Source organism: Lepidochelys kempii, chromosome 19 (assembly GCF_965140285.1).
Source record: "Lepidochelys kempii isolate rLepKem1 chromosome 19, rLepKem1.hap1, whole genome shotgun sequence".
Taxonomy (NCBI): domain Eukaryota; kingdom Metazoa; phylum Chordata; order Testudines; family Cheloniidae; genus Lepidochelys; species Lepidochelys kempii.
The window spans coordinates 18,011,053-18,025,932 of NC_136398.1; the positions used below are offsets into that span (position 1 = coordinate 18,011,053).

The following is a 14,880-nucleotide window of genomic DNA, read 5'->3' on the forward strand; positions in this document are numbered from 1 at the left end:
CAGTTTGACCAATGTACATGGCAGAGGGGCATTGCTGGCACATGATGGCATATATCACATTGGTGGATGTGCAGGTGAACGAGCCTCTGATAGTGTGGCTGATGTTATTAGGCCCTGTGATGGTGTCCCCTGAATAGATATGTGGGCACAGTTGGCAATGGGCTTTGTTGCAAGGATAGGTTCCTGGGTTAGTGGTTCTGTTGTGTGGTATGTGGTTGCTGGTGAGTATTTGCTTCAGGTTGGGGGGCTGTCTGTAGGCAAGGACTGGCCTGTCTCCCAAGATTTGTGAGAGTGTTGGGTCATCCTTCAGGATAGGCTGTAGATCCTTAATAATGCGTTGGAGGGGTTTTAGTTGGGGTATGAAGGTGACGGCTAGTGGCGTTCTGTTATTTTCTTTGTTAGGCCTGTCCTGTAGTAGGTGACTTCTGGGAACTCTTCTGGCTCTATCAATCTGTTTCTTCACTTCTGCAGGTGGGTATTGTAGTTGTAAGAATGCTTGATAGAGATCTTGTAGGTGTTTGTCTCTGTCTGAGGGGTTGGAGCAAATGCGGCTGTATCGCAGAGCTTGGCTGTAGACGATGGATTGTGTGGTGTGGTCAGGGTGAAAGCTGGAGGCATGTAGGTAGGAATAGCGGTCAGTAGGTTTACGGTATAGGGTGGTGGTTATATGACCATCGTTTATTAGCACCGTAGTGTCCAGGAAGTGGATCTCTTGTGTGGACTGGACCAGGCTGAGGTTGATGGTGGGATGGAAATTGTTGAAATCATGGTGGAATTCCTCAAGGGCTTCTTTTCCATGGGTCCAGATGATGAAGATGTCATCAATATAGCGCAAGTAGAGTAGGGGCTTTAGGGGACGAGAGCTGAGGAAGCGTTGTTCTAAGTCAGCCATAAAAATGTTGGCATACTGTGGGGCCATGCGGGTACCCATAGCAGTGCCGCTGATCTGAAGGTATACATTGTCCCCAAATGTAAAATAGTTATGAGTAAGGACAAAGTCACAAAGTTCAGCCACCAGGTTAGCCGTGACATTATCGGGGATAGTGTTCTTGACGGCTTGTAGTCCATCTTTGTGTGGAATGTTGGTGTAGAGGGCTTCTACATCCATAGTGGCCAGGATGGTGTTATCAGGAAGATCACCGATGGACTTCCTCAGGAAGTCAGTGGTGGTCTCGAAGGTAGCTGGGAGTGCTGGTAGCGTAGGGCCTGAGGAGGGAGTCTACATAGCCAGACCGTCCTGCTGTCAGGGTGCCAATGCCTGAGATGTTGGGGCGCCCAGGATTTCCAGGTTTATGGATCTTGGATAGTAGATAGAATATCCCAGGTCGGGGTTCCAGGGGTGCGTCTGTGCGGATTTGATCTTGTGCTTCTTCAGGGAGTTTCTTGAGCAAATGCTGTAGTTTCTTTTGGTAACTCTCAGTGGGATCAGAGGGTAATGGCTTGTAGAAAGTGGTTTTGGAGAGCTGCCGAGCAGCCTCTTGTTCATATTCCGACCTATTCATGATGACAACAGCACCTCCTTTGTCAGCCTTTTTGATTATGATGTCAGAGTTGTTTCTGAGGTTGTGGATGGCATTGTGTTCTGCACAGCTGAGGTTGTGGGGCAAGTGATGCTGCTTTTCCACAATTTCAGCCCATGCATGTCGGCGGAAGCACTCTATGTAGAAGTCCAGTCTGCTGACTCCAACTTCAGGAGGAGTCCACCTAGAATCCTTCTTTTTGTAGTGTTGGTAGGGAGGTCTCTGTGGATTAGTATGTTGTTCAGAGGTATGTTGGAAATATTTCTTGAGTCGGAGACGTCGAAAATAGGATTCTAGGTCACCACAGAACTGTATCATGTTCGTGGGGGTGGAGTGGGTTTGTGGGGGGGGAACCTGGATTTGTGCTGGAAATGGCCCACCTTGATTATCATACACATTGTAAGGAGAGTGATCACTTTAGATAAGCTATTACCAGCAGGAGAGTGGGGTGGGGGGAGAGAAAACCTTTTGTAGTGGTAAACACCCATTTTTTCATGCTTTGTGTGTATAAAAAGATCTTCTATACTTTCCACAGTATGCATCCGATGAAGTGAGCTGTAGCTCACGAAAGCTTATGCTCAAATAAATTGGTTAGTCTCTAAGGTGCCACAAGTCCTCCTTTTCTTTTTGCGAATACAGACTAACACGGCTGTTACTCTGAAACCTGTCATGGGAAGTAAAGAACTCCAGCAACATTGCACCCTGGCTGACTCTGGCCTGTCTCTTGGCCAGAACCACCTCAGAAAAACCAGGATTTTAAATCCCGTCTCTGGACAGACTTCTCTCTGAGTGAGGGACAGAGGGGGAATCTGAAGATGAAAACATTATCAGACAAAGCCCGTAAAGTAATTCATTCTACTCCTCAAAATATCACAAGCCCAAAGTGCTTGTGGGATGGAATTTGGTGTTGACACAGGCCAAGTCTCTGTTCGGCTGTCTTGTGGGAGTCCTCAGAGTAGCTGTTTAATCAGTTTCACAATCACATTCACCTTTGTACTTTCAGAGTTCATTTGGGGGCATCTCCGGCTTCCCCAGCTAAGCCCACTGCACATTGCCAGCAGGCCAGTTCAGAGTCCTGGGGTTTAGCAGGTGCTGCCCAGACCTGAGGAGGCCCCAAGCATCCAACATGTTACTTCCCTTTCCCCTGGCAGTCACCCACCTGCACGTGGCCCCGCAGCAATGGCTGACATGAAAGGGGGGCTCCATCTGGCTGTGGCAGGAGGCACATTCTCTTTCCTGACTTCCTCCTACGCAGTTGTGGCTGCAGAAGCCTTGGTTCTCTCTGGTTTCACAGAGATGTGGGGCTGCTCTTTGCAGGAAGGAGCCTGGGTATTATTAGAACAGCTGGAATCAAAGGGCCAGGGGGAGTCAGTATCATGTGAGCAGCCAGCTCTTTAACCGACCCCCATGGGCCACAGACCACGGCTTAGAGCCGCTTAGTGCATGTCCCAACAGCCCTCAATCACCCGCAGTCACCCCTTATGAATGGGCTGTGGCTCGGCAAACCATCCCTGTTGTCTAAACAGCCCCATCCATGGCATGCTTTGAGTGTCATTGATCAACCCCCTCCAAATGCTCCAGTTAAACAGAGGCACAGCTTGGGTGGGAGAGAGCTGAGAGGGGGTGGAGGTGGACAGTGGAAGGTTTAGCAGCTGCCATTTCCTTATGGAGCCGAGGATGAGGTGGGGGAGGCAGAGGGAGTCACTGCAAGGAATGTCCTGCTCTTTTGGACTCTGTCTTTCTCTTTTCTGAACTGCAGCCCCTCCCTGCCAGGCAGTGCCACTTGAGCCAGCCTCACAGTAGGAATTATCTGCCCGGCCAGGATGTTGGGTCGTTCTCGTTTGGCCCAGGGCGGGCGGATGGGAAGGATTCGTGATCGTTGGAGTGGCTGGCCTGGGTTGGTGGGAGCTGCGGGGCAGTGGGTAGGGAGGGAATGCCTTGGAAATGGCTGACACAGAGGCTTGTTAGGCTGGCGTCAGTCAAGTGTTCCCATGGAGTTTACAAGAACCTAGTGAAGTGTAGGGAAGGAAAACCTGCCTACCCCGGTGCCAGCATATTTCCCACAGTACTCCTGGGAGAGAGGTTCCAGGGGTGCCCTGGCTAAGCCAAGCAGTGATTTCAGGCTAGTGATGGCGCCAGCCGGTGCCAGGATTTGTAGGGCAGAGCGAGCCTTGCTAACACTGACCTTCTCTTGCTCCCTGGTGCCAGGAGATTGACGGCAAAGCCTTGCTCCTCCTGCGGAGCGACATGATGATGAAGTACATGGGGCTGAAGCTGGGTCCGGCGCTGAAGCTCACCTACCACATCGACAAACTAAAGCAAGGCAAGTTCTGAGAGGACTCTTTGCGGGACAGCCCGTGGGAATGCCGGGCTCCTGGCCACACCCAGTCACGCCCCCCTGCAGACTGGTACGCATGCATACACCGCAGGCAGACACGGCCCTGAATTGCCTGCAGATCACTACATGGATCCACTGACCCCCTCCTTCCACTGTCAGGAGCACAGTGGGCACGTGAAAGGAGACAGACAATTTGTTGGCTCCCCTGGGGACCAAACAGAGCTCGACTCATGGATGTCCTGACGCAAACAGAAGAACCCTTCCCTTACTCCTCAGTTGATGCTCGTCTGCAGAGCCCAGGCCCTCTGCACCCGAGGGGACGAAGACACACTGTGTTTCGCAGAGCTCTTCAGAGCCCTGGGCTTCTGTGGTGCTGGATCCTTTCCCCTTTGGTCCCCTGCAGAAATGCGACTCTCTCATGTCTTTCCTCTGCCCCGGTTCCCTGGTCTCTCCTGGCTGTCTGGTTCGGCCTAGCTTTGTTTCCTTGCTCTGTGTCAGATGGACAGCTCTGCTGCAGATCCTACCATGCTGGCATGCCAGGCTGGGCAGGACAGGCTGTGAGAACCCAACTCCTGGAGTTGCAAATCCACTCTGACTAACACTATGGCAAGCTTAAAAGACTGTGCACCCTGCTCCCAGCCTTCCGTGAAGGGCTGCGTGCGGGGGACTGCAGCCCAGAGCATGGTCACACAAGCCTGCTAGTCCTACTGTCTTGACAGAGCAGCCTTTCCTCCTTGGCTGGGTCCTCCTGCCCTTGGGGGCCCGTAGCTGGTGGACTTCCTCATGCTGGCGATGCCGAGGTGGCAATTTCTTTGTATTTATTTCTGACAAGGAGGGAAGCTCAGCTGAGGCAGACACCGCTGAGAGCCCAGAAAGGACTGACGCCTTCCCAGTTAGCGTGGGCTGTGGGCTAGGAGGGCTGGGCGCCCTGTTGAATTCTCCCTTTTTTAAGGTGTCATCTGTTTAGGAAACAACTATGAAATGTTTTGTATCTGTTATGAAATGGCAACCCTCAGAGCTCTTTACCCAGCAATGTAAAGGTTCGTCTGTCCAGATGGTACTGTAGAATGGCCTTACCTCTCCATTTCATTCTGCTACCCATCAGCAGGATCCAGGGGTGTGTGACCGGGGGCTGGCTGTGTGACAGCAGGATCACAACTTCTGGGAAGGCCCGTCCCTCTTTCTGCCCTTCCTGGGCCTGTCCCAGCTCCCGGCCAGCACAGCTTCTTTCAAGCTGTTTAATGTATTTATTTGTGATGGCACTTGAGCAGTGACCCACTGTCCCACATCTGAGTTGCTGCAGCTGTAGAGAAATGGGGTGGAGAAGAGCCTCGCCAGTGCCCCACACCTGCCGTGGGGAAGGAGCCTGCTCCCTAGGGAGCCAGTGGGACTTTTCCATGAACTCCGATGGGAGCAGGCTCTTCGTCGCAGCTGTTAGAGCCCTGCAATGGAAAACAAGGGCTGGGTAATGCCCCGCACAGTCTCACTGCCTGGCATGTGACAAGCAGAGGGAAGAGCTGCCCTGCCCCTTGGTGTGCCCATGAGTCAGCTCGGAGGGCATGGTGGGGTTGAACCCTGGCCTGCTACCCGCATGCTGAGAACATTGCCCAAAGGGACAGGATGTAGGGAAACCTCCATCACAAGCACTTCTTTCCTCTCCTGCCTTTCCCTCTTGCCGTCTGTCCTCCCCAAGCCAGGGGCTCCCTGGCTTAGAGTGCCACGGGAGCTCTTACGTGGCTCTGCTTTACCCCTAAGGGGAAATTGGAAAGAAAACCCACATGTAATAAAAGGCTATTTGTAAAACAAGGTCTCTGCTAAATCCTAGCGGCTGTCCCCAGTGCCCAGCGCAGCACAACGAACCAGGCGAGGGGCTCGGCCTCCTCACCGTCCCATGGCCAGCAGCAGCCCAGGAACCTCTGCCTTGGTTTTCACCTTTCCTTTGCTGCTGTCCAGCTGCAGACGGGCCTCTCGCAGGCAGGTCCCAGGGCAGCGGGCCAGCGCTTTCCTCTGCACTCACTTTATGTTGAGTTGTTTATAAATAAAAGAATAGCAAAGTTCCTCAGCTGGCTTTGTCCGGTGGTTAGAGAGGCCTTGAAGTGCCTGCTGTTGCAGCAAGGCCCATTCTACCGGGCTGTCAGCCCCCCACGCAGCCTGGGGGCTTCTCAGCCACGGCGAGCAGGGGTCTGCCCCTGCACTGTTGCTTCTCCATGAGGGAGGGCGCTCTCTGCCACTGGAAACTTGTTCTGCTGGAGGCTGCAGCCACGTACAGATTGGAATGAGCCATTGGCAGTCTCTGGCCCAGTCCTGCTCCTCCATGATTTATACCTCCGGCTCCTGAGCATTTACACCTTTGAAACTACCGCAGCAAATGCAATCCAGGGAAGTTGCCTGGCCAGTCCGGTGGCTCTGCGAGAGCTGTCTCCTGCGACAGCAACTCCAACCGCCAGAGACGTGGCAGCAGCTCGCCTGACTCGGGATCACAGAACTGAAGTTCCCAGCAGTCGATTGTGTTTAATCCTTGGAACCTTTAAAACTCTGTCTCTTTACTACCCCTCTCCTCACCTGCACTCACCTCCGTCTGCATCTGGGGGAGCCCCAGTGGACTGGGCTTCTCAAGGAATTGACAGGGAGCCTAGTGAGGAGCTGTAACGATGCTGCCTTTGGTGGGACACTTCTGAGAGTATCAATTCAGAACAAATTGCTTAGAGCAGGGCAGTTACAGTCCAAAGCTGGGGTTTCTTCACTTCTAAGGCACACCAAACCAGCCAGCCAGAGAGGACTTTGGTTTTACCCCACTGGCTAACCACAAGTTATACAAGTAATTCCCTTAAACACTCCAGTTTCCCAGTATCACCACCAGCGCCACTCGTTATGGGGACGAATGGTTATGAAAACCAATACCCCAGTAAAAGGAAAAAGGTTCTCCCAACCCCAAAGGATCAAGTCCCAGACCCAGGTCAATATATAAGTCGGATCTTACCCACAAATCACGCTGTTGCCAATCCTTTAGAATCCAAAATCGAAAGGTTTATTCATAAAAGAAAGAAATATAGATGAGAACTAAAATTGGTTAAATGGAATCAATTACATAAAGTAACGGCAAAGTTCTTGGGTCAGGCTTATGGAATCATAGAATATCAGGGTTGGAAGGGACCTCAGGAGGTCATCTAGTCCCAGACCTGCTCTGGTAAGTACAGTCGATTTACAGAGGGCTCTTTCTACCAGAACCAGCCAGCCTGTCTCTGGCCACACGCCCTGCCTACATCCTCACGCTCTGCACGTCCCAGCACACCATACACACCACCTCATGCACCTTCCCTGTCCAGAGCTCCTTGTCCGGGCTGCTCGGCTGCAGACCCTCCCGTGGTGCTGCCCAGTCCCCCGTAAAGGCTCTGAGTGTAACTAGGTTCGGCTGCCCCAGCTGCCTTGTCCAGGGCAGCTCCCTGCTGGGATTTCATCACCCAAGCCTCGGCGCGGCTGGCCATCTCGTGAGGGGCGCAGCTCAGGCAGGGCCAAGTGCTCATTGCTCTGCATTGCTGACGTCCTGCTAAATGAAGTGCTATGACCCAGGCTCTGAGCAGGGCGAGCTTCCCGCCCCACCTTGTGTCAGCCAGCTGAGGCATTCTGCACGTTGCGGTGCAACGCAAGGCCACGAAGGGGTTGCTCAGTCTCAGGAGCTGGGCGGAGAAGTGATTTTCCCACACGCTAGCAGAAGGTGAAAGCCTGTAATGGGGCCAGCCTTTCCTCTGGCCTTGCCCTCACCGCCCCGATCCCAGGGCCTGTTACAGGAGGTCAGGATGTTATCCCCATGGCGTGGTGACAGGATGGGCCTCAGGGCTCGAGTCAGCGCCAGTCCCAGGACTAGACTCAGGAGCGCTGGCAGCTGGTGCTGTGATTGCAGAGGGCGGGTGGAGTGCTCTGAGGTGCTCACCTGGGAGAGCTTCGCTGGTCACCTCAGGGTTAGAGGCAGCAATCCCCCTTCCTCTGCCCTGAAACCATCTTCTTCACGCACTGTTCTGCTCAATCCTCCCCCAGCTCCACCTGAGCCTCTGTCCACTGCTTCCACGACTCCAGAGACGGGCTGCATTGCTCTGCCCCTGCTCGCCCTGGCACCCCCACCTCACCTCCTGCATCTGCCCTTGCCCCAGCACCCCCACCTCATCTCCTGCATCTGCCTCCTCACCACATCCCATCACCCCCATCTCACCCCGGCACCCTACCTCACCTCCCTCGAAGAATCATAGAAGATCAGGGTTGGAAGGGACCTCAGGAGGTCATCTAGTCCAACCCCCTGCTCAAAGCAGGACCAACCCCAACTAAATCATCCCAGCCAGGGCTTTGTCAAGCCTGACCTTAAAAACTTCTAAGAAAGGAGATTCTACCACATCTCTAGGTAACCCATTCCAGTGCTTCACCACCCTGCTAGTGAAAAAGTTTTTCCTAATATCCAACCTAAACCTCCCCCACTGCAACTTGAGACCATTACTTGTTGTTCTGTCATCTGCTACCGCTGAGAACAGTCTAGATCTATCTTCTTTGGAACCCCCTTTCAGGTAGTTGAAAGCAGCTATCAAATCCCCCCTCATTCTTCTCTTTTGCAGACTAAACAATCCCAGTTCCCTCAGCCTCTCCTCATAAGTCATGTGTTCCAGTCCCCTAATCAATTTTGTGGCCCTCTGCTGGACACTTTCGAATTTTTCCACATCCTTCTTGTAGTGTGGGGCCCAAAATGGACATAGTACTCCAGATGTGGCCTCACCAATGCCACATAGAGGGGAATGATCACGTCCCTCGATCTGCTGGCAATGCCCCTACTTATACAGCCCAAAATGCCGTTAGCCTTCTTGGCAACAAGGGCACACTGCTGACTCCTATCCAGCTTCTCGTCCACTGTCACCCCTAGGTCCTTTTCTGCAGAACTGCTGCCGAGCCATTCGGTCCCTAGTCTGTAGCTGTGCATTGGGTTCTTCCGTCCTAAGTGCAGAACCCTGCACTTTTCCTTGTTGAACCTCATCAGATTTCTTTTGGCCCAATCCTCTAATTTGTCTAGGTCCCTCTGTATCCTATCCCTACCCTCCAGCATATCTACCACTCCTCCCAGTTTAGTGTCATCTGCAAACTTGCTGAGGGTGCAATCCACACCATCCTCCACATCATTTATGAAGATATTGAACAAAACCGGCCCCAGGACCGACCCTTGGGGCACTCCACTTGATACCGGCTGCCAACTAGACATGGAGCCATTGATCACTACCCGTTGAGCCCGACGATCGAGCCCGACGATCTAGCCAGCTTTCTATCCACCTTATAGTCCATTCATCCAGCCCATACTTCTTTAACTTCCTGGCAAGAATACTGTGGGAGACCGTGTCAAAAGCTTTGCTAAAGTCAAGGAATAACATGTCCACTGTTTTCCCGTCATCCACAGAGCCGGTTATCTCGTCATAGAAGGCAATTAGATTAGTCAGGCATGACTTGCCCTTGGTGAATCCATGCTGACTGTTCCTGATCACTTTCCTCTCCTCTAAGTGCTTCAAAATTGATTCCTTGAGGACCTGCTCCATGATATTTCCAGGGACTGAGGTGAGGCTGACTGGCCTGTAGTTCCCAGGATCCTCCTCCTTCCCTTTTTTAAAGATGGGCACTACATTCGCCTTTTTCCACATCCGCCTCCTCACGGCGCCCCAGTACCTCCACCTCACCCCTGTGTCTGCCCTTGTCCCAACACCCCCACCTCCTCACTGCGCCCCCGTACCCCCATGTAATCTGCCGTGTCCGCTTCTTCGCCCTGCACCGACACCCCCACCTCAGGCCCCGCGACTGCCCTTGCCCAGGCACCCCCACATCCGCCTCCTCACCGCGCCCCAGCACCCCCAACTCACCCCCCATATCTGCCTCCTCACCACACTCCAGTACCCCCACCTCAGTCCCTGCATCTGCCCTCGCCTCATCGAGCCCCGGCACCGCCACCTAACCCCCCGCGTCCACCTCGTCACCCCGCCCCAGCACCCCCACCTCATCCCCCTGTAATGTTGTGGCCTCTGGCGGGTCACTACTGAGAGTATCAATTCAGGACAAATTGCTTAGAGCAGGGCAGTCACAGCCCAAGGCTGGGTTTTCTTTACTACTAAGGCGCACCAAACCAGCCAGAGAGGACTTCAGTCTCACCCCCTGGCTAACCATAAGTTATACAAACAATTCCCTCCGATACTCCAGTTCCCTTGTATCACCATCAGTGCCACTCCTTATGGGGACGAATGGTTATGAAAACCAATACCCCAATAAAAGAATAAAGGTTCTCCTGACCCCAAAGGACCAAGCCCAAGGCCCAGGTCAATATACCAGTCAGATCTTACCCACAAATCACGCTGTTGCCAATCCTTTAGAATCTAAAATCTAAAGGTTTATTCATAAAGGAAAAAGATAGAGATGAGAGCTAGAATGGGTTAAATGGAATCAATTACATACAATGGCAAAGTTCTTGGTTCAGGCTTGTAGCAACGGTGGAATAAACTGCAGGCTCAAAATCAAGTCTCTGGAGAACATCCACAGCTGGGATGGGTCCTTCAATCCTTTGGTCAGAGCTTCTGTTTGTAGCAAAGTCCCTCCAGAGGTAAGAAGCATGATTGAAGACCAAATGGAGATGATGCAGCTGCCTTTTATAGTCTCTTGCCATGTGGTCTCGGCTTCCTTTGTTTCAAAGACAAGCTGTCCAGCACGTGGCCTGGAAAAACCTCAGAGTTCTGTCCCTAGGCAGGTCCCTACATGCCTTGCTGAGTCACAAGGTGTGTCTGCCTTCTCTCAATGGGTCGGTTGTGTAGCTGATGGTCCTTAACGGGCCACGCAGCAGGCTAGGCAGAGCTGACACCAAACTGTCTGGGGTGTCCCCCAGAAGCAGAGCACAAGTTTCAAATACAGACGGTATAGAGCCAATACTTACAACTTTACATACAAAAATGCTACCTGCAAACAGACAGCATCATCCTAACCCGCAAACCGTCGCCTTGTCCTAGACACGGTTGACCTCCTTTGTACAAGATCTGGTACCGCTATAGGACCTTGGTTGCAACAATGATCTATACGGTCCCAGTTCACGTAAATAACGTCACAGCCCCGCATGTGGATCCTCGCCCCAACCCAGCACCCCCACGTCATCCCCGCATCTGCCTCCTCACCGCACCCCCACCTCGTCCCCCACGTCCACCTACGCACCTCGCCCCCTCACCCCATCTCTTCCCCCGCGTCTGCCCTCACCCCGACAGCCCCATCTCACCCCCCGCATCCGCCTCCTCCCCACGCCCCAGCACCCCCCCCACTCCCTCCTGTACGCACCCCTCTCCAGTATGGAGGGGGGGGTAACTGGGACGGTGCGTTCTTTGGGCAGTGACCCACGTCTTTGTGTGGCTCTGGCATTGCTGCACCCCACGGCCTTCGGGAGATGGGAGCCTTGCCCATCGTGCACAGCCATCGGTGCTGGAACGAGGGGGCTGCAGCCCCCTCGACTTGAGTGGTCTCCATCCTTTCGGGGTTCACAGTTTGGATCAGTGTCTCTCAACATCCCCACTATACAAATTGTTCCAGCACCCTGCTCACAGCTGAGATCCACTGACTGTCTCTCCACATACAGAGCACAGGCTAATGGACCTGCTGCTGTGGTGGAGGGTGTTCCTGTCTGCCTGCAACTTCGCGAGCAGGCTGGCTAACCTAGTGAGGAGGGCTTTAAACTAGGTTCACCGGGGGAAGGAGACAAAAGCCCTGAGGTAAGTGGGGAAGTGGGATACCAGGAATCATAGAATCATAGAATTTCAGGGTTGGAAGGGACCTCAGGAGGTCATCTAGTCCAACCTCCTGCTCAAAAGCAGGACCAATCCCCATCCCAGGCAGGGCTTTGTCAAGCCTGACCTTAAAAACTTCTAAGGAAGGAGATTCCACCACCTCCCTAGGTGACGCATTCCAGTGTTTCACCACCCTCCTAGTGAAGAAGTTTTTCCTAATATCCAACCTAAACCTCCCGCACTGCAACTTGAGACCATTACTCCTTGTCCTGTCCTCTTCTACCACTGAGAATAGTCAGAACCATCCTCTCTGGAACCACCGCTCAGGTAGTTGAAAGCAGCTATCAAATCCCCCCTCATTCTTCTCTTCTGCAGACTAAACAATCCCAGCTCCCTCAGCCTCTCCTCATAAGTCATGTGTTCCAGACCCCTAATCATTTTTGTTGCCCTTCGCTGGACTCTCTCCAATTTATCCACATCCTTCTTGTAGCGCGGGGCCCAAAACTGGACACAGTACTCCAGATGAGGCCTCACCAATGTCCAATAGAGGGGAACGATCACGTCCCTCGATCTGCTGGCTATGCCCCTACTTATACATCCCAAAATGCCATTGGCCTTCTTGGCAACAAGGGCACACTGCTGACTCCTATCCAGCTTCTCGTCCACTGTCACCCCTAGGTCCTTTTCTGCAGAACTGCTGCCTAGCCATTCGGTCCCTAGTCTGTAGCTGTGCATTGGGTTCTTCCGTCCTAAGTGCAGGACCCTGCACTTATCCTTATTGAACCTCATCAGATTTCTTTTGGCCCAATCCTCCAATTTGTCTAGGTCCCTCTGTATCCTATCCCTGCCCTCCAGCGTATCAACCACTCCTCCCAGTTTAGTATCATCCGCAAATTTGCTGAGAGTGCAATCCACACCATCCTCCAGATCATTTATAAAGATATTGAACAAAACCGGCCCCAGGACCGACCCCTGGGGCACTCCACTTGACACCGGCTGCCAACTAGACATAGAGCCATTGATCACTACCCGTTGAGCCCGACAATCTAGCCAACTTTCTACCCACCTTATAGTGCATTCATCCAGCCCGTACTTCTTTAACTTGCTGACAAGAATACTGTGGGAGACCGTGTCAAAAGCTTTGCTAAAGTCAAGAAACAATACATCCACTGCTTTCCCTTCATCCACAGAACCAGTAATCTCATCATAGAAGGCGATTAGATTAGTCAGGCATGACCTTCCCTTGGTGAATCCATGCTGACTGTTCCTGATCACTTTCCTCTCATGTAAGTGCTTCAGGATTGATTCTTTGAGGACCTGCTCCATGATTTTTCCGGGGACTGAGGTGAGGCTGACTGGCCTGTAGTTCCCAGGATCCTCCTTCTTCCCTTTTTTAAAGATTGGAACTACATTAGCCTTTTTCCAGTCATCCGGGACTTCCCCCGTTCACCACGAGTTTTCAAATATAATGGCCAATGGCTCTGCAATCACAGCCGCCAATTCCTTTAGCACCCTCGGATGCAGCGCATCTGGCCCCATGGACTTGTGCTCGTCCAGCTTTTCTAAATAGTCCCGAACCACTTCTTTCTCCACAGAGGGCTGGTCACCTCCTCCCCATGCTGTGCTGCCCAGTGCAGCAGTCTGGGAGCTGACCTTGTTAGTGAAGACAGAGGCAAAAAAAGCATTGAGTACATTAGCTTTTTCCAAATCCTCTGTCACTAGGTTGCCTCCCTCATTCATTAAGGGGCCCACACTTTCCTTGGCTTTCTTCTTGTTGCCAACATACCTGAAGAAACCCTTCTTGTTACTCTTAACATCTCTCGCTAGCTGCAGCTCCAGGTGCGATTTGGCCCTCCTGATTTCATTCCTACACGCCCGAGCAATATTTTTATACTCTTCCCTGGTCATATGTCCAACCTTCCACTTCTTGTAAGCTTCTTTTTTATGTTTAAGATCCGCTAGGATTTCACCGTTAAGCCAAGCTGGTCACCTGCCATATTTACTATTCTTTCTACACATCGGGATGGTTTGTCCCTGTAACCTCAACAGGGATTCCTTGAAATACAGCCAGCTCTCCTTTCCCCTTCATGTTAGTTCCCCAGGGGATCCTACCCATCTGTTTCCTGAGGGAGTCGAAGTCTGCTTTCCTGAAGTCCAGGGTCTGTATCCTGCTGCTTACCTTTCTTCCCTGCGTCAGGATCCTGAACTCAACCAACTCATGGTCACTGCCTCCCAGATTCCCATCCACTTTTGCTTCCCCCACTAATTCTTCCCGGTTTGTGAGCAGCAGGTCAAGAAAAGCTCCCCCCCAGTTGGTTCCTCTAGCACTTGCGCCAGGAAATTGTCCCCTACGCTTTCCAAAAACTTCCTGGATTGTCTATGCACCGCTGTATTGCTCTCCCAGCAGATATCAGGAAAATTAAAGTCACCCACGAGAACCAGGGCATGCGATCTAGTAGCTTCTGTGAGCTGCAGGAAGAAAGCCTCATCTACCTCATCCCCTGGTCCGGTGGTCTATAGCAGACTCCCATCACTACATCACTCTTGTTGCACACACTTCTAAACTTAATCAAGAGACACTCAGGTTTTTCTGCAGTTTCATACTGGAGCTCTGACAGTCATACTGCTCCCTTACATACAGTGCTACTCCCCCACCTTTTCTGCCCTGCCTGTCCTTCCTGAACAGTTTATAACCATCCATGACAGTACTCCAGTCATGTGAGTTATCCCACCAAGTCTCTGTTATTCCAATCACATCATAATTCCTTGACATCACCAGGACCTCCAGTTCTCCCTGCTTGTTTCCAAGGCTTTGTGCATTTGTATATAAGCACTTGAGATAACCTGCTGATCGCCCCTCATTCTCAGTATGAGGCAGGAGCCCTCCCCTCACAGACGTTCCTGCCTGTGCTTCCTCCGGGTATCCCGCTTTCCCACTTACCTCGGGGCTTTGGTCTCCTTCCCCCGGTGAACCTAGTTTAAAGCCCTCCTCACTAGGTTAGCCAGCCTGCTCGCAAAGATGCTCTTCCCTCTCTTTGTAAGGAGGAAGCACGAGCAGGAGAACGCGAAAGGGGAGGGCTCCTGCCTCATATTAAGAAAGCAGGACAAACAGCGAGTTATCTCAAGTGCTTATATACAAATGCAAGAAGCCTGGGAAACAAGCAGGGAGAACTGGAAGTCCTGGCAGAGTCAAGGAATTATGATGTGATTGGAATAACAGAGACTTGGTGGGATAACTCACATGACT

The 14,880-nt window shown here is 52.3% G+C and overlaps 1 protein-coding gene across 6 annotated transcripts in view; it reads left to right on the top strand.

The window, feature by feature from the left end:
• Positions 1-5,664, top strand: part of SCMH1 (Scm polycomb group protein homolog 1) — a 121,059-nt gene extending 115,395 nt beyond the window's left edge. For all 6 annotated transcript variants that reach the window (XM_073317931.2, XM_073317932.2, XM_073317934.2 and 3 more), the window contains one exon: positions 3,729-5,664. In XM_073317931.2, coding sequence (XP_073174032.1) covers positions 3,729-3,854 — 126 coding nt within the window. In that variant the 3' untranslated portion in view covers positions 3,855-5,664. The remainder of the gene's footprint in view (positions 1-3,728) is intronic.
• The last annotated feature ends 9,216 nt before the right edge of the window (positions 5,665-14,880 follow it).